The sequence below is a fragment of the Pimephales promelas genome, chromosome 21 (genome assembly GCF_988280905.1).
Source record: "Pimephales promelas chromosome 21, fPimPro1.hap1.1, whole genome shotgun sequence".
NCBI lineage: Eukaryota > Metazoa > Chordata > Actinopteri > Cypriniformes > Leuciscidae > Pimephales > Pimephales promelas.
The window spans coordinates 29,702,250-29,721,448 of NC_142789.1; the positions used below are offsets into that span (position 1 = coordinate 29,702,250).

The 19,199-nt window shown below is 34.8% G+C and overlaps 2 protein-coding genes across 2 annotated transcripts in view; both read left to right on the plus strand.

Moving 5' to 3' along the window:
• Nucleotides 1-4,552, plus strand: part of LOC120480337 (uncharacterized) — a 28,034-nt gene extending 23,482 nt beyond the window's left edge. Inside the window, exons 19-24 of the mRNA XM_089125009.1 lie at nucleotides 82-284; nucleotides 656-821; nucleotides 1,668-1,844; nucleotides 1,918-1,970; nucleotides 2,090-2,186; nucleotides 3,097-4,552. Coding sequence (XP_088981135.1) covers nucleotides 82-284; nucleotides 656-821; nucleotides 1,668-1,844; nucleotides 1,918-1,970; nucleotides 2,090-2,186; nucleotide 3,097 — 697 coding nt within the window. The 3' untranslated portion in view covers nucleotides 3,098-4,552. The remainder of the gene's footprint in view (nucleotides 1-81; nucleotides 285-655; nucleotides 822-1,667; nucleotides 1,845-1,917; nucleotides 1,971-2,089; nucleotides 2,187-3,096) is intronic.
• A 1,596-nt stretch (nucleotides 4,553-6,148) lies between these two features.
• LOC120480339 (small ribosomal subunit protein bS16m) lies at nucleotides 6,149-9,149 on the plus strand. Its single transcript, XM_089125090.1, has 4 exons — nucleotides 6,149-6,309; nucleotides 6,438-6,464; nucleotides 7,204-7,464; nucleotides 8,895-9,149. The coding sequence occupies exons 2-4, from the start codon at nucleotides 6,452-6,454 to the stop codon at nucleotides 9,008-9,010; spliced, it is 390 nt and encodes a 129-aa protein (XP_088981216.1). The 5' UTR covers nucleotides 6,149-6,309; nucleotides 6,438-6,451; the 3' UTR covers nucleotides 9,011-9,149.
• The last annotated feature ends 10,050 nt before the right edge of the window (nucleotides 9,150-19,199 follow it).

Consider the following 19,199-nt stretch of genomic DNA (forward strand, 5'->3'; position numbering starts at 1 on the left):
GTAAGTTAATTTATCTTGAATTTCATACATTTACTAATACATTTGCAAAGCAAAACTTATATGTGGCATGTATTTTTCAAGGAGAGGGAGTGTCATTGCTGAAAGTGTTGCAGAATATAACTATCCCAACAACAACTCACAAATAATGATGTTAAATACAAATCTGGGACCCACACTGGAACAAATATTTGAAGACCAAAATTCCCTGAAAAATCTCAGCGCAGCTCTCGGTAATGTTCCCATCGAATCTAGCAATATTACCATGGAGAATGCTACAGTATTGGGTAAGTTACCTTTTAATTTTTATCTTACCTTTTTATCTTAAGACATACTTATTCATTGCTGCGTATGAGTCCTGAATGTTTAGTGATTTTATGTTTTTTGTATAGTGGTATTACTTCTTATTGTTTTGTATTGTTTACATTTTATCTTGTTGTACAGCACTTTGATGGAAAGCGCTCTATAAATAAATGTATTATTATTATTTTAAAAACAGATATCATAATTTAACATATTTTAGTAAGAAACAAAAGGTAGACTTCCTTTAAGGGACACATGGATTACCGTTGTACTATTATTTCTAATTTTTCTGTAATATGGCTCTTTTGTATTAATTTATTAAGATTTTTAATTTGCATGTCTTTGTCATGTGTAGATATTTCAGAACTAAAACCATTTGTGAACTGCCCTGAGAATTTTGCTAATTTAACGGAGGAGATTGAAAATGGAGTATGGGTGTGTGTGGGATCATGCAAAAAAAATGTCAACTTCTGCAATCAACATGGTAAATGCCTAAATGAAATAACTGGACCACAGTGCAAGTAAGTGCTTCAATGCAAATTTCTAATAATTACAAACTGCTCAGTCTTCAGTTAATCAAATGATATTTTCCTAAAAAAATAAAAATAAAGGTACACTATGTAACTTTATATTTTGTTCAGTATTTATTAAATAAGAATATACAGACGGAAAAATAAATAATTATTCTAAAAGGATAATTTTATTTAGCAAAATATCTCACCATCACTGATGCATCCAGGTCGCACTCAGTCACCATATGTTTGGTCTAAAACGCAACTGCTCTCCTGTATTGCCGCAGGACAGCAAATGTCAGTTACATTTTCTGTAATCTTTGCAGGACTGTGATATGAAGAGTGTGCAAATTAACATATTTTAGCATCAGTGTAAAAGTGAATAGCACATAACAGGCACTATTCCGGTTAAAATGAATATCTATTAGTACAACATGGATCACATGACTAAACTTAAAATACCTCCGGCTTCCACAGTCCACACTACAACGTGAAAACGGCATTTTCGAATTTATCCGCTTTCCAAAAGCGACGTTTACATTGACTTAACACAGTCTCAGTGTGGATGGAAGGCCAAACAAGAGAGAAAAATATACGTATTAGTGTGGACATGGCCCCCAGGCATTAGTTGACGATGTTAGAATTTATTTTATGGAAATAGTGCGTATCCATTGGTCGTATTAGTGGTGTAAATCTACACTAGAGACGCATTAATAAGTATCTTAAACAGCAAAAACACAGTCCTGTAGTCTGCCGTTGTCAAGTACTCGTGCACGCACTGAAGACGTATTACGCATGCGCATGACATGCATTTCTTAATAATATCCTTTCCTCCTCTTTTTGCCAACTGTCCAGGTGTTACAGTTCTTACTTTGAGAAGTACGAAGGAGCTCATTGTGAGCTGTACAGCAGAGGGGCTGGTTTCTACGCCGTTCTCTTCGGCAGTTTAGCAGCTTTTGCTCTACTTATGATTGTTTCAGTTGTGATGGTTGTGGTGCTCTACAGGGCCAAGAGGTCAGTCGAACTTTTCCTGTGACTTAAGCTTTCAAAGAAAAAAAAAAGAAAAAAAATCAAAACAAATAACTCAATAATCTAATTTCAACAGAACACGGAAGCTATCATTTTTTGATGATGTCGCCTTTGATTTCTCATCAAGAGGTATGATGTCATATTGTTGCTAATTGCTATACGCATGCACTCCAGCAGAAGTACAGACTCTCAAATATTAGAAATGATGTGACGTATTATAATTGAAAATATTAACTATATTATTGCAGGACCCATTGACAGAGGCTATTGGCATCAAAACTTTTCAGCCACAGAAGACTCAGAACCAGGGTCTTATGGAGAGCACAATTATCATTCATCTGCATGGTAGGATACGAAATTATATATATAAATATATATATATTTATTTTATTTTTTTATTTTTTTTATGAGAAAGGGAAGAAGCATAGCAAACATAAAATCGGCAGTCAAAATGACTACGCTATATTAAGATCATTAATGACGCTAAATAGCGGGTTTTCACCGACGTCACGTTCTGGGCGGTAACCCGGATGAGCGGCCATTATGGAGGCACTCGGATGTAAACAGCATGGATTGCACTGTTTATGTACTACTGAACACATTGTTACACTAAAAAAAACACAGAAAAACCCGTGGTAGGTGCGAAATCATATAGAGAAGGACTTATCAATCAGGAGAGAGCGCAATATTTTGACAAACTAAAGTTAATTTGTGAGGTTCGAACGAGCTAGCTTCTCTAGCCCGTACTGCAATTCTTCCTTCCATTTCTTATCCCGACATAAGCTACGCTCAGATTGTCAGTCCAAAAAGCACATAAAATCCGTTTCAAGCTGCTACATTCATACGTGGTTTGAAATCATATTAAAATACCAGGACATATGCCTCAGTCTGAATGATCGGATTTCGGTCAAAGCTTCATTTACACATGTGACCGATGAGCTGATGCTGTGCCTCTCTCAACCACAAATTAATGCTTTCTTTCATCATTTTTGCACTCTTCTCTTTAACTTTTGGCAGTCTATAGAACTCAAAAGGTATTTTCCTGATGCGACCGATTAGTATAGACCAAAAACGCGACCATTTTTCAGCAGAAATAATCAGCCAAATTTGCGAGTCCGTTCAGTTGGCATTGTTTATGTTCTGTGCCTCCAAAATGGCCGACTTCCGGATTGATGACGCGTCGTGAAAACCCTCTCGGTTGTTTTATTGATTATTTAATCACAATATTAGAATCTTTTTTTCCTCTCTGCAACAGATCAACAAACAGACCAGAGCAACTGAAGTGATGGATGTCTGGTTTGCCACGCCGACACAATCAATCACAAACACGGCCAATCAGAACAATCCTCTGTTTGCGCACCCTATCCCTCTGAAAACTAAGCACACATACCTTGTATGTCCTATGACTTCTGTGATGCTTCATGCTTTTAATGGTGTATTGTGTAATGTCCTCTTGTAAACTTTACGCAATCACACTCCATGTTTGGTAATTATGAGTTGCTTGCACATCGGTCCAACGAGCCGTTATGTGGGCGGGGCTTCCTGCTCAACGCGCATGCGCGCACACATAAACCATAATGCTCGTCGGAAAACAAGAGCTGAAGAGAAATGCAGAGAAGTATGAGAGGGTGATACTCTGGGAATAGAAAAATGATAATAATAATAATAATCATCAACATAAATCTACATAATAATTATTTCCCCTTGAAAAAGTAATTTAAGGGATTAGCTACTCTACATTTTTTTGTAATTTAATTAGTTACTTCTGATGTAATTACATTAAATACTGTGTTGGCTAGAACAAACAAAAGGGGATGTAATATCTAACGTTAAAATGTTGCCTATATTTTTATGTAACTATAGCCTATTCAAATAGCCTACTTTGGTAAGGTCAATATTTATCCATGCAATTTTATATTATTTATTTGAAAGAATTAAAAGAGCAGTTTCATATTTTGTATTTGTTCAACTGCTAAATGTTGATATGGGACTTAAAGTAATAATGCAATTTGGAGAGACTAAATAGTAGGTCTATAGTAATATAATTACATTGTGTAATTGGTAATAGCCTATAAAGAGCCTTTGTGCCAAAAGAGTTCTTTCTTGTCATTATAGAACCTTCTTTAGCATAAACGGTTCTTTGGAGTTGAGTAAGGAACCCGATGCTTCATATAAAGAACCCAATGAACCCTTTTTTCTAAGAGTTGCAAACAGTATATTGAGTTAAAGTATGCCAATGTGGTTACTATAGCAAAAACATGATGGTGTTTGAATCGAACATTTTAAAATGAGTCAAAATCTTATAGTTCCCAAAATATAGTCCATAACCAGCTTCTGTCTCCTCCACACCATAATGTTAAAAAAGCAGATTAAAACCATTACGATGAAAATGGTGGCATATAATGAGTCAATCATCTTCAGTTTGGATTGTATTTATGATGATGGGCATAATAAATTCAGTGGATTTGCTTATTTTCTATTCATTCTGGGGTTTATTTTTCATTTTAATAAATATTACATTGATATTTGGTACAGGAACAGTGGATTAAAGTTGCTTGAAAACTAAAACTGAAGGTCTAAAAAGCATTCATGTATACATTATCAGTCGATTTATAATGCATGCACATGTTTCCATCTCTGCTGTGGTCTCATAGCGAAATCATTTACCACTAATTACAAAACTTGGAAATGATTTGACACTGCGGCTCAACCACTTATAAACATGCTATAGAGGGAATATCAAAATCTTGTTTCCTGCTTGTTGCTTTAAACAGACCTTGTCCTTAAGTGAGGAATTCTCTTTTTTCTGGTGCGTTATCTGGTCATCCGAACAAGCCCGACAGGACAGTCACGGATGATTACGGCCTTAAAAGCTTGTCTTATGGTCCACGGGAGCATGAGATCTTCACAAGAGCATCACACACACACACATGAAAAGAATGGGAGTTTTCAGCTCAAATTTCTCTGCTGATCCACCATTAAAGATGCATTTTGTTTGCCCTGTATCTGGATCTGTTCATTCACTGTCTATTCATTTAAACACTTACGTCAACTTTCCACCCGACAATAAACTTTATAAAACAGTGATGTGGGAGTACACCAACTTAGAACTGGGCTTTTCCATGCTGGTGTGAGGCTACTTTAGTCTGACAGCATGAAAATAATATACAGTACCAGTCAAAATTTTGGAAATTTTACCTTTTTTTTTTTGTCTCTTATGTTCATTCAGCCTGCATTTTTTAATCAAAAATACAAGTGTATAGTAGTGAAATATTATTACAATTTAAAATAATGTTTTTCTGTTTTAATATACTTTATGAAATATAATTTATTCCTGTGATCAAAGCTGAATTTTTTCATTATTACTTCAGTGTCACATGATCCTTCAGATATCATTCTAATAAGATGATTTATCATCAATGTTGGAAACAGTTGTTAATAATATACTAACAACAGTTAGTTGTGCTGCCTAATATTTTTTATAACCTGTAATACTTTTTTCAGGATTCATTGATGAATCAAAAGTTAAAAAGAACAGCATTTATTAAAAATAGAAGTCTTTTGTAACAATATACACTATCGTTCAAAAGTTTGGGTCAGTATTTTTTTTTTAAATAAAGGAATATTTTTATTCAGCAAGGATGTGTTAAATAAATTGATTAAAAAATTATAGTAGCTAAAGATCAATGTTTGAAAATATTTCGATTTTGAATTAGAAAAAACGTTAAGCAGCACTTCATAGTTCCAACATTATTAATACGTCATCATATTAGAGTGATTTCTGAAGGATCACGTGACACACTGAAGACTAGTAATGATGCTGAAAATTTGATGACAGGAATATATTATATTTTAAAGTAGCCTGTATTAAAATAGAAAATTAATTCATAATAATATTTTATTTAATATTTATAAAAATAATGTATTTTATTTTCTATAATATTTATATTTATTTTCTTTCTCTATTTTTGATCACATAAATGTATGAGCATTAAATATTTATTTTAAAATATTAAAAATAGTAATGTTTGCAAACCTTTTCCTAATTTGACTTCCTTTGAAGTCTGAAGAAATCATAGACAGTAAATGAATAAATAAACTATTTGCTAATTCGTGTTTTCAAAAAGCAAAACAGGTCTTCGTAGAGCAATACCGTCACCTAGTGTGTATACTTCACATTACACCAACGCAGCGTAGAAACATGAATATTAATGACGTCACGCTACTAGAACGTACTGACGTCATGTAAAGTACTTAATATTCATAAGCAACGCCTTTTCTTTTGCCATAGTAGGATCAAGAAAAACTTCCGGTCCACAAGAAAACATGTCGGCGCCCTCGCGAATGTCATGTTGTAGACTGTCTTCTTTATAACGTTATTGTGTGTTCAAGCGCTACCACAAACACGTTAAGCTTATATTTGTATAAAATTACACACGTTTCTGCATGCAGTTACTGGATTTATAAGGTATGTGGGGGTTATACGCGAAAACCGGTTCATTATGCATGCTGTCAATTATTTTAGTTGGTAATTACGACATTTTATAAACATTTACTTCTTATTATTACTAAATATTAATCTTTTGTTGTCAACAGGGAACCTGTCAATCATGGTCCATTTGTGTAAGTATTGTTAATGCTATGGCTCTCTATGTTGGTCCTGGAGACTCACATTTGGGATGTTTCCCTAATCTAATGCTGCCCACTCAGAAATATCCTTTCACTTCTGAAGTTGTGATCTTATCGCATTCAAATTTTGACTTGAGAGGGCGTTCGTGTCCTATTTATTAACTAGGGAACTAGTATTTACGATAATTCCGATAGCACGTGAGGGCAGCATAACACACAAGATTGAAGTTGAAACTCCATATTTTGAAATGTTTGTCAAATAAAAAAAAGGCACCTAAAACTTCGCATCCAGGACCAGCAGTCTTCCTGCTTTACTTCAGAATTAAAGCCTCATGTTTCTGATACAAAACACTGCTGTCCTAGTGGAAAATAAATAGCATAAAAGAAATGTATTACTACAGAGCCCTTAAAGGGACCTTTGCAAAAATAAAAATATACAGACTTTCAGAAACGTATCTCGTGAGCACGTGAAAGTCTGTATATTATTATTTTGCCAAAGGTCCCTTTAGGGACTCCATATATTTCAAATTCATTTTTGGTGTAGCCGGTATACCAGAAATACATTTTTCATATATGTACTTAATAAAAAAGTTAATTAAAAAAAGCGCCAAAGCGTTGCAGTGGAAAAGCACCAATAGTCTCAAGCAATGTGTTAATGAATTTGTAGTAGTATGAAGTGATATTTTAAATACATTTTATTCACTAGGATTTTTATGCATTGTCTTTGTTTTAGCATCTTTCCTGCTCAAGAAATATCACGGTGGGCATGTGGTCATCAGGCTGGCATTAGGAGGCGCCACTAACAGACCTTTCTACCGCATTGTGGCTGCGTATAATAAACGGTCAAGAGACGGTAAATATATCGAGCAGCTGGGCTCATACGACCCTCTCCCGAACATTCACAATGAAAAACTTGTCGCCTTCAATTACGAAAGGATCAAGTACTGGATTGGATGCGGCGCCCACACAACACCACCAGTGGACAAACTTCTAGGTAAGGAGATTTCTTACTTAAAAAAAAAACAATGCCTGGGGCCTCATGTATAAACGTTGCGTACGCACAAAATGGGCATAGAAATATGCGTACGCATTTTTCCACGTGCACATCGGGATTTATAAAAAATAAACTTGGCGTAAATAAGTGCGCACCGTAAGGATGCTCTTGACCGTGCGTACGCACTCTTTTAGAAGATTATGGGTTTTGGCGACACCGATGGTGAGCTGGAGTCAAATGTCTTTTTGCTTACTATTAGACAGAGAATCTAAAGAAAATTATACATCTACAGAAAGATAATACAAATATAATTTCACAAACCTATCATCACTTGAAGCAAACATCCATCCCTTTTTAAATGACCGCGCCAGCACGCGCGTTGGGCCGTTTGGTGAAACTGACGCACATATAGGCCTAGCCTATAATCTAACGGCAGATGGAGTAAAACCGTAAATCTTCATTATGAGTCCAAATCATAAATACAGTCCATATTCACAATAATAGTTTAAATAAATAAAAGAATGGTACTATGTTTTACTTCTGATATAAACATTTAGATTAAATATGCCATTCTCATTAATGGAGTTAAACTCTTAAACTACATGAAATCATTACTGAGAAGTTACAATATATATATATATATATATATATATATATATATATTTAATAAATAGAAATAGACCTATTTGTTGTGGATACATTGCTTTTGAACACTTTTCTTCTGGCATGCTGTGTTTTAATGTTTTAACTAGAGATTGTCTGAGAAAACTGTTTCGTGCAAATAATGCACAACCATGTCTATCTCTTCCATTAAAATCTCTTCCATTATCCATTAAAATATAAATCAATTAAAAATACTATTTGGCCAGTGGAAAAGATTGAGAAAAACTTTCTCTGAAATGTATTTAACACTATTTGATTTATTCATTCAAAAACAAGGCAAGGATAGGCTACTGTATCTGTATATATCTGTATAGGCTACAAAAAAAAAATGTTTGTAATAATGTGACGGCACATCCGCATTTCATATTTTCCTAACGTCTTGTACCTACCGTTAAACTTGGTATCACGTGGATGAATAATCATATGCAAATGATATGCAGATGAGGATATGCATAGTAAAACTAGGCGTTGTAATCTCCATATATGGTTATTTCGGGGAGGAGACGCACGTGCGCATAATCTCCCGCTGACTGGGATTTATAAAGTGAATTCTGCGCAGGTTCTGGCGTACCAACGGTTTTATAAATCTGAAAACTTTTGTGCGTACGCAAATTCTGCCTTATGTGCGTACGCACACTTTAAGGATGAAATCTACGCAAAGTTTTATGCATGAGGCCCCTGGTGATTACAGCAAAACTCAAGTCACCTGATAAACGCATACCTTACCACACATTCTGCGACACTGATCCTTTTTTTCCTCCGGGTAGGATTGGCTGGATTTTTCCCACTGCATCCAATGACAATAACGGAAGCAGAGCGGAGACAGAAAGCCACTTTAACAGAAGAAGTTAAAACGGACAGTCAAGACCAAGTGGAGCAGTAAAACCAAAATAAAGTGCAAATCAATAGTGTTTATTTTTCATTCTGTTCATATTTTAAGGGTTTCGGCAACCAGCGTAAACTTCACGTGTGATTCAAATTTCCTTGTTACCCAATAAAATATCAAACATCTTGGAAGATAAGAGACTGAAAGTGAATTCTGTAATCATTAAACTATTAGGCTTGTTTGAGATGAGCAAAATCTGCGCAGAACCGATCACCGGTGATCAGCGCGAGATGCATGCCGGTTAGAAATGTGTCCGAGAACGGTCCGCCTGGCTCTGATGTCATGTCGACGTATGTCAAAAAAACTCTCGCGAGCGCAAGGCGCACCTTTCGGATTCTGCAGTCGCGCGCAGTTGCTCTCCACCGACTGCGCTGATCAAAAGCATGATGGGAAACGACTTGCTGACGACACAGCTTAATGCTCATTGGTTTAAACAACCGTGATGTATTTTTCTCTTTTAACATGTTTGATTTTAAAACTCTGATATCATGTTTTATGTGTATACATATTTGTTATGGGTGAATAAACTCTCAGACAGTGCCATATGGGTTATTATGTGATGTCACATATGATATTTTTATGCACATGATATTTTTATTAAAATAATATATAAAAACACATGTCTGTATTAAAGAAAAAAATATTTATAAACACATATTTGGAATGTAATTAAATAACAAGTATTTTTGGTGTCTTGTTCGTTATATTTATTTTCATATAAAAGCAACAGAACTTAAAATTACATTTAGTTTATTAGCAACACGTGCACGAGCGTGAATCCCATGAATCCCGCGATATCAGTCTTTGATCTCACAGGTGTCAGACCCGCGAGAACCGAGATTTGTCCGGCTTGATTGCGCTTTTTTCACTCCTCCTCTAACTGAGGACTACATTGCAGGCGAGGCGAGGCGCATCTCAAACAAGCCTCTTGTAAACACATTCTCGCGTCACTGAGAACTGATGACAGTTAACAAAAGAAATTAATAAATGATCTGGGGCCTCATTTATAAAACTTTGCGTAGGATTTGCGTCAGAAGTGGCGTACGGATGAAACATAGGACGTGCGCACGCACATCCTACGCAATGTTTCCCTTCATAAATCACAATTAGGCTTGTTTGAGATGCGCCTCGCCTCGCCTGCAATGTAGTCGAGAGTAGGCGGCTGCAGTGAGGGGAGGAGTGAAAAAAGCGCAATCAAGCCGGACAGATCTAGGGTTCTCGTAGTGAATCAGACACCTGTGAGATCAAAGGCGGATATCGCGGGATTAACGGGATTCACGCTCGTGCACGTGTTGCTAATAAACTGGATGTGATTTAAGTTCTGTTGCTTTTATATAAAAATAAATATAATGTAAATAAAACCCAAAGTACTTGTTATTTAATTACATTCCAAATAGCCTATGGTTTATCAATCTTTTTTTTCTTTAATACAGACGTGTTTAGCCTATTGTTTTAACAAAAATGAAATAACCCATATGGCACTGTCAGAGAGTTTATTCACCCATATGTATACACATAAAACATGATATCAGTTTTAAAATCAAACATTTTAAAAGAGAACAATTCATCTGTTGTTCTTTTATTTTTATTTTTATTTATTTTACTTTTTTATTAGAATGCAAGTTACAAACATAGCCTACCGACAAGCACCACAATTCGTGAAACAAATAGGCCTATTATACAGCGACAAATACATAAACATCAGAATAAAATTAATAATAAAATAAATAAATCAATCAAAATAAGCTTAGCTTAAATAGACAGACTTACAAACTTCATCATCTATAAAATGAGAGCTATTTTTCACTTGAACATTTTAGAGTAGGCCTATAGTATATTTGAGTTACTGACTATAGCTTTCTTATTTTTAACCCGTTTAAGAGATTCACAATATAGATCAGTTTCAATTTGAAAAAAATAAATAAATAAAACATGGCCTTGATTTGGAGAATTTAGCTTAATGAATATGGAATTTACCTTCATCACTGTTGTTTAAACCAATGAGCATTAAGCTGTGTCGTCAGCAAGTCGTTTCCCATCATGCTTTTGATCAGCGCAGTCGGTGGAGAGCAACTGCGCGCGACTGCAGAATCCGACCCTTCCGCCTTGCGCTCGCGAGAGTTTTTTGACATACGTCGGCATGACATCAGAGCCAGGCGGACCGTTCTCGGACACATTTCTAACCGGCATGCATCTCGCGCTGATCACCGCTGATCGATTCTGCGCAGAATTTGCTCATCTCAAACAAGCCTATTCAGTTCTAAATGTAGCGCAGCTTTTGCGGCTTCATGCCACGCCCATAGTTGCCCATAAATAGTCCGTGAAACGCCTAAAAGTTAATATTCATGAATTGCGAAATCATGTTAAACACAGAGAGGAAATAAAAAGTAACTTCACTCAATGTGAAGTAGAAGTTATCGTTGGCAAGGTGGAAAAGAGGAGAAAAATTTTGTTTGGAGGGCACAGTGTGGGCATTACTAATGCCAAAAAGGCACTTGAGTGGCAAAAGGTTGCAGACGCCGTAAATGCTGTAGCCTCACAACCTCGGACTGTGGCCGAAATAAAAAAGAAATGGTCGGACATCAAAGTCGAGGCAAAAAAGCGTCTAGTCATTAATTCAAGAGGTGGCCAAGGAGTTGGGCGAAATCAAGACTGTCCTAACTGAAGTAAACTGCATAATAAACTGCATAATTCTTGAATAGGCTAAATAATATATTTTTCCACACCTTTTGTTGTGAAGATGATGCGTTCACTCCGAATCCTTCCATTTAATCGCCACGTCTTCTAAGAGCTCAAGATCAGCCACTGTGCGTCATTATACGCATTGTGATGGGGCATTTTATTTACATCCATTTAATTCTGCATCTGACAAGCTACGGATGTCGGTTATAATCTACTTGGAAAAGGGAAATAGTTCAGCGCAAATGTAATTTCTTGCAGCTTTCTGAATGGTTGAGACACGTCATACGTTATTTTATCAAAAATAAAACAAACTAAATGCATATACCATGATTCCGTAGATTATGAAGACATTTTTACTATGAAAACATGAACTTTTCCCAGTGGACAAATAATATTTATCGATCTATCTATAATCTCCCTAATTATCTATCTATCTGACTGACTAGGCTATCTAATTGCTCCGTTAGATGGACATATTGGCGAGAATATTAGTTTTGTACATTATTTCGTTCTGTTTACCATCTTATTTATGAGGATGAATTGCATACCAATATTATAGCAGAAAATATTTCACTTTCTTTTTGGAAATATGTTATTTGCATTTCTGATACAGATCGATCAAACGGGTGTTCGCGTAGGATGTTAATTGTAAGCTGTTAAGACTTGCTTTGTGAAGTATTCGTGTTATTTATGAGAGGCAGTATTGCAATTTATTTTACACAACCGTCTACAGTTTCACACACTTTCACGTGTTTTTTCCAAATGCCGACGGTGTCGCCATTTCTCATTTCACCCGTTTTTGTGCGTACGCCTGGGTCAGAGCTTGCGTGAAGGACCGCACATTTTACCGTCAGGTTTGTTTTTTATAAATACCAACTATTGCGTAGAGAGCGTCTTTTGTGCGTACGCAACGTTTATAAATGAGGCCCCTGGCCCTGGGAAACTAAACTGAAAGTTTCTGTTCTTTGTTTGAGTTCAGGTTAACTGATCTGAACCTATACACACAATTGTGTAACTCCTTTATAGAAAGCCATGTACTGATGTATTGAACTGGATACACCCATTTTTATAATTTGTCAGAGGGCACAGATTCTTTCTGAGGTCAGCTTATTAAATTCAATCCTAATAAACATCAGCTATAAGCCCAGAAAATGCATTGTGTAAGTCTATTAAATAAATCAGAGAGATGCTGGACGGAGCTTGTTAACGGACACACACACACCATATGTTTCTTAATCCTCTGAAGCTGTCTGCTCATTCTTTTGTTATATACTACGTTAGTGAAAGTTTTTGATTTTACTTGGCTCTGTAATACAAATGTAATGTAAATACAATGTAAATTGTGTATTTCTAAAGAGACATACATAATATACTATACAAAACATTCCCTATACACAAATGAATTAGATTGTTCTCTTTAGAAATGCACAATTCATTGTAATACTGGCTCAGACATAATTGATAACACTTTAAAGTTAATAATTCTTCTTGGGAAATTTCATATTCATAAAGCCAAAGTAATGTCTATAAAACCCTCTTTTAATTTCTTTTGTAAAGATGTTAAAATATTCCATGACTCTTTGATTTCAACTACTAGAAATAAGAAGTGCATAAAAACATCTCAAATTTTGGAAAAATATTTGTAGAATTTAATGTTTTACTCTGTACAATGTAAAATCTGTTATGTGTTTTCCCCATTATGTGTTTGTCTTTTGTTGTAAAATGTCATTATAAGCTTTTATAAAAGTTGAATATATATATAAAAAAAAGAAATGCACAATTTAATATTTAGTGTTGCCTATTATAGAGCATAAGACAGAAGGTTAAATTAGGAAGACTATCATTTTGCTTAATTGCTGCTGCTTAACGTGCTGTTGAGACTATATGATGTTTCTGTGTAAATGAATCTGATTGCCATTCAAAAGATATGATGCAAAACTGTTTGAATACCATCTTCTTATCTTTTATGATGGTTGTAAAATGCTTGTATAATGTAATTCAATTTATCAATGGTGTGTCAAAAGATTGTTTAAATGGATGTGTATTCTGGCTTGCCAACATGAGTAATAGCTGAAATAGAATAAAGTCTTTCCAACAGAAATCAGATTTACACAGAAATGTCATAATTTCAACAGTACGTTCTGATAAAACCATTTACATATTTAAAGAAAAATATAGCAGCAGCAATTACAGGGCCAAGCAAAATAATAGTTTTCAATTTAACCTTCTGTCTTATGCTGTATAATAGGCAACACTTAATAAAAAATTGTGCATTTCTAAAGAGAACAATCTAATTCATTTGTGTGTAGTGTATGTATTCTCTTTAGAAATGCACAATTTTTTATTTAGTGTTGCCTATCATAGAGCATAAGATAGAAGGTTAAATTACGAAAACTATAAGAAAAAGATTTCTCAAACTTCACTCTTGTTGTTGTTACCTAAAAAAATAATTTCTTTATTGAAATAAAGCTGACGTAAAATGAAATATAAAACTTAAACTTCTTATCTTTTATGATGGTTGTAAAATGCTTGTTTACTTGCGTTACTTAGCAATCTAATTAATTTGTGTATTGAGAATTATGTATGTATTCTCTATAGAAATGCACAGTTTTTTATTTAGTGTTGCCTATTTTATATAGAAGGTTAAATTATGAAAACTTTAAGAAAAAGATCTCTCAAACATCACTTTGTTGTTGTTAAGTAAAAAAATTAAATATTTCTAAAATAAAATATAGAATATTTCTTTATTGAAGTAAAGTTGACGTAAAATGAAATATAAACCTTAAACTAAAAAAACAAACAACCTTTGATTAAAAAATAAGAAAACTTAACTAAACTAAAACTAACTAAAACTAACTAAAACTGGGATACAAACAGCTAAATAGAAATATATTTCAAAAAAACAAAATGAATAAATAAAAAAAATGACGAAAACACATCACTAAATCAACCTAAAATGAACTGTAATTTATACAACTAAAAGCTAATTCAAATAAATGTATAAATAATAGTATAAAAAAACAAAGAGTCTAAAACAAAGAAAAAAAGGAGTCCACACCCTGAAATACACATTGTCATGGAACGAGGAAACGTGAATGAGATCATGTCCGTTCTTATTGATGTCAGCTTGTCTTACTCATTATTTATACACAATTGTGTTACTTATTGCTCTTAAATTGAAATAAGTCGACAATTGAAAGTCATAACAGTTCTAAATTCATCAGCCACACAATCACACTACTTACAAAATACATGCATATAAAGGTAACGCCATTATTTATTAAAAAAAAAATATTCAGAATTATTGGAGATTTAAGCAAGACTTGACATCAAATGAAATGTAAAATTAAAAGCAACAAATGTATCAAACTATTTGTATGTATAATCATAAAAAAACGCTGTAACAAAAAAAAAAGGCAATACACTTTCTAGAAAAAAAATATAAATTTAAATCTACATTTAAGAAACAGAAATAAGCACAATACTGAGTCAGTTTCACTGTTCCACCCATATCCCTACAGTGTAGGAGCCAATCTAGCTCTTCCAAATCTCGCTTTTCTTGCTTAGTTCGGGACACTTTCCCCGGTTTCACAGACAAGGCTTAAGTCTATAGTCCTAAACTCTAAATGCATGTTTCAGCTGTTTCAGCTGAGAGTAGCGTGCACTGCTATATCTTAAAACATGTCAGTGTCATTGTTTTCTTTTATAATCTCTTACGTATGATGTACTTATTGTGCTCATCTTGTATTGTAAAACAATTTTGCTGCTATTGACGTTAAGGTTAGGGACAGGTGTGGTGGTATGGATCGGTTTAAGGGTAGGTTAAAGTGTAAGGGAAGGCGTTAGCTGTGTATTTACAGATATAAATTACATAAGCTGCAATTACATGCTGTAGGTAGGCCTACTTTTAAAATATAAGTACAATGTAAAAACATGCAAGTCCATTGTATCAATGTAAGTACATAGTCCTTAAAGCCACTTAATATAAAGTGGGACCGTAATTTTTTTCTAAGGCACATTTATAAAAGGTAATTAAAATGTCCTTATTGAATTAAAGCAGAGACGATTTATATCGAGACATGCACTTCCTTAATCCTCAATACAACTATATAGGGGAAACCTGTAATGCCAAAGATGGCAGTTGTATGCACATAGTTTTGCGGTAGTTTAAATCAACACTGAATCAACACTGAACTGATTTCAGTAATGACTGTTTAAGCTATATTGTCTTTCTCCAACACAGTCTCATCCCAAGGCGTTTTGCCAATGCACATGGCACCCTTTAGCGTCAATATACCACGCTTCGGTTATGGGTAGGTTTAGGTCTGGGGTAGAGTTAGGATTAGACCACTAGGAGGCGCCTTCTGGCCCATATATATCTGCGTCTCATATTGACGCTAAAGGGTGCGGTGTGCGTTGGATGTAGACGCATTGTCTAAAGCGTCAGTATTACGCCTTGGGATGAGAACGGGCTGCTTTCTCAGAGCTGCTTTACAGCAGAATTGAATCCTGTTTGCATCATTTAAAGGGATAGTTCACTTTGAAATTAATTTTTGATATGTTTTATCTTACCTCAAGGGCATCCAAGATGTAGGTGTCTTTGTTTCCACAGTATTTTCAATTTTGACATTTTTCAGTCAAACCGTTCTTGTCTATCAGTCATATAATGGAGGCTAAGGGGGTCCACCAAAGAGCAGCACAGAGAAGTCCAAATTAAACATGATTTAATGACTCGTAAATGTAAGTACACATTGATGGCCTAAGACACGAAACGAGCGGTTTGTGTGAGAAAACCAACAGGATTTATATCGTTTTTACCTCGTGTAATCAGTGATCTGAATCAGTTGTTCAATGTCCAACTGAACCGAACTGAATCAGTTCAATGTTACGCCGGGAGTGATCGCTTGCGTGTGACGTCACTCAATATTTACACGGAGATTTCGGAAGTTTTACCTTTTACTAAACATATTTAGATATACCGAAATCGTCTTCCATTGCGGTTTCCCGTATATCTAAATATGTTTAGTGAAAGGGAAAACTTCCCAAATCTCTGTATAAACAAAGAGTGACGAAGGCTGGCAAGCGATCACTTCCAGACCGAAGCGCCCGTGCCGTCAGATCATTTTGTCATGGCTGTGATTACAAGATAAAACGATATAAATACTGTTGGTTTTCTCACACAAACCGCTCGTTTCGTGTCTTAGGCCATCAATGTGTACTTGCATTTACGAGTCATTAAATCATGTTTAATTTGGACTTCTCTGTGCTGCTCTTTGGTGGACCCCGTTAGCCTCCATTATATGACTGATAGACAACAACGGTTTGACTGAAAAATGTCAAAATTGAAAATACTGAGGAAACAAAGACACCTACATCTTGGATGCCCTTGAGGTAAGATAAAACATATCAAAAATGTTTGACTGCTCAGCTAAACACCAGTTCTGCCAAGCTAGGAGAGGAGAACATCTTAAACCAGATAAGACTAGCAGTCCCAAGACTGGTTTAAACAGAGTGTGTGTGTGTGTGTGTTACTGTAGGTATGTTTTTGTGTTTCATGAAAATGCTTACTGTTAAAATCCAACTGTTTTAATCCATTGTTTGAGCTCACCTCCCGTGCGGACGGATAGACAATGTAATGTCTCTAAACCATCAATTATAGCACTCTGATGTAGTACAGATTTAAAGGTGTCGTTTATGTGGAAATGGCCTTTGGTTTTATGTAATATTGACTATGGATATTCTCAATGACTCAAAAAAAAAACGTTTAAAAGGTGTGGAAGACATGAGCATAGGTCAAGGACCTACACATACTGTCGAGTGATTCATTGTTTTACTGTGGTTGCCATAAGAAATTGATTAACACAAAGTGAATGTTGCTATTTATAGAATGTCACAAAGAGGAAGGAACAAACAATACTAACATCAAGTATTACATTTCAAGCATAAGTCGTCCTGCATTTCTTTGTGTCTGTGCGCGATTTTCATAAATGATATTTAATATCATGTGGCTGGTTGAGGAGAGGTGTTGCTGATTTACGACTTTTTTTTCTGGCAGACGATAAAATGGGTGGAAAAATCATTCAAGGATTGACGTAAGTCATAGTTATGCTCATCCTAGCAACCTCATATCAACTTCATGTAAACTGTAAACTCGTTAGTTCCAGAAGAATGTAACATGATTATGTAAAACAGTAATTTAACACTCGGATGCCTATTCGGCAATAACAAAAATTGTTGACTTTAAAACAAAGCATCAACTTGCTAACTAAAAGACCCCTTCAGTCCACGCTATATCTCATGTCTGTGTAGTTTTGGGAAATAATTCGTTTGGATCTTTGAATGCCAAACTCTCAGGTAATCTTTGGATAAACTGTATATTCACTATTATTATGGCCGACAAAATGTTAAATAACCATGGTTGTTTTAAATTGAACACTGAACTGGAACGATAACTACACTTCATCTTACCGTCTTATGGAATTGCATTAATACTATTTCTGAACGTTACCAATTATTAATCTGTATTTATTTGTGCATGATTCTATGCTGCTGTTTGCGGTCTATGTAATGCCCTTCTATATATATTCTCTCCTTTATTATATCATGTCTGTTATCTTTTTCTTATTGTATGTAGGGTACTTTATAAAGCGTACTTGAAAAATATTATTAATATTACCATGTGTTTTAACAGTTTCTCTGATGAAACAAGTAAAATCGAGAAACAAAATGCAATATTCAAAGAGATGCACAAATGAAAAGGAGAAAGTTTCATTTTTGTCTTGATGAGATTTCCTAGGAAAGGGTTTATAAGGTGAAGATCACATGGCTGTTCAGGAATTTCAAAGGCACTTGCGCTCCCAATCAGTGTGGCTTACATAAGGCGTGAACGTACCTTTTTATTAAAACAAAAGTGCCCACACCTGATGACCTTCATTGCTTGCAGGAAGCACACACATCATCATCTTCATCAGGTTGATGTTGAAATTGTAACAGACTGATGGCAAGAGCATTTGGCTGACTGGTTTCACATGAATTTTGCTGGATAAAGAAAACCTCAAAGCAGAGATATTGAATAAATATTTAGTAATTTTAAACAAACAACCATCTCACAGAAACTCTCTCAACATGACTTTCTGGAAAAAAACTTTCTTTGCTGCCTCAATCCTGCTGGTATATTTCAGCCTTCGAACAACATCAGGTAAGTTTCAAAAGCCTCTCAAAATTGGTTTTATTTATTTAACTAAATTGATTCATTAAAACCAAAATGTTGTATTTTTTTTTTTTTTTTGTGGGGAAAAGAAGCTGGTAGAAAAAAAAACTAAGGAAGCTTGTTTCCACCACGGAATAAAACAATTTAAAAGATAATTGTGACCTTTTTTCCTCACAATTGTGAAAATTCGGACTTTATATCTCGCAATTCTGAAATTTTTTCGTGCAATTACAAATTTATATCTCTTTTCACAGTACTGTGAAATATGAACTCACAATTGCGAGTTTTAAAATC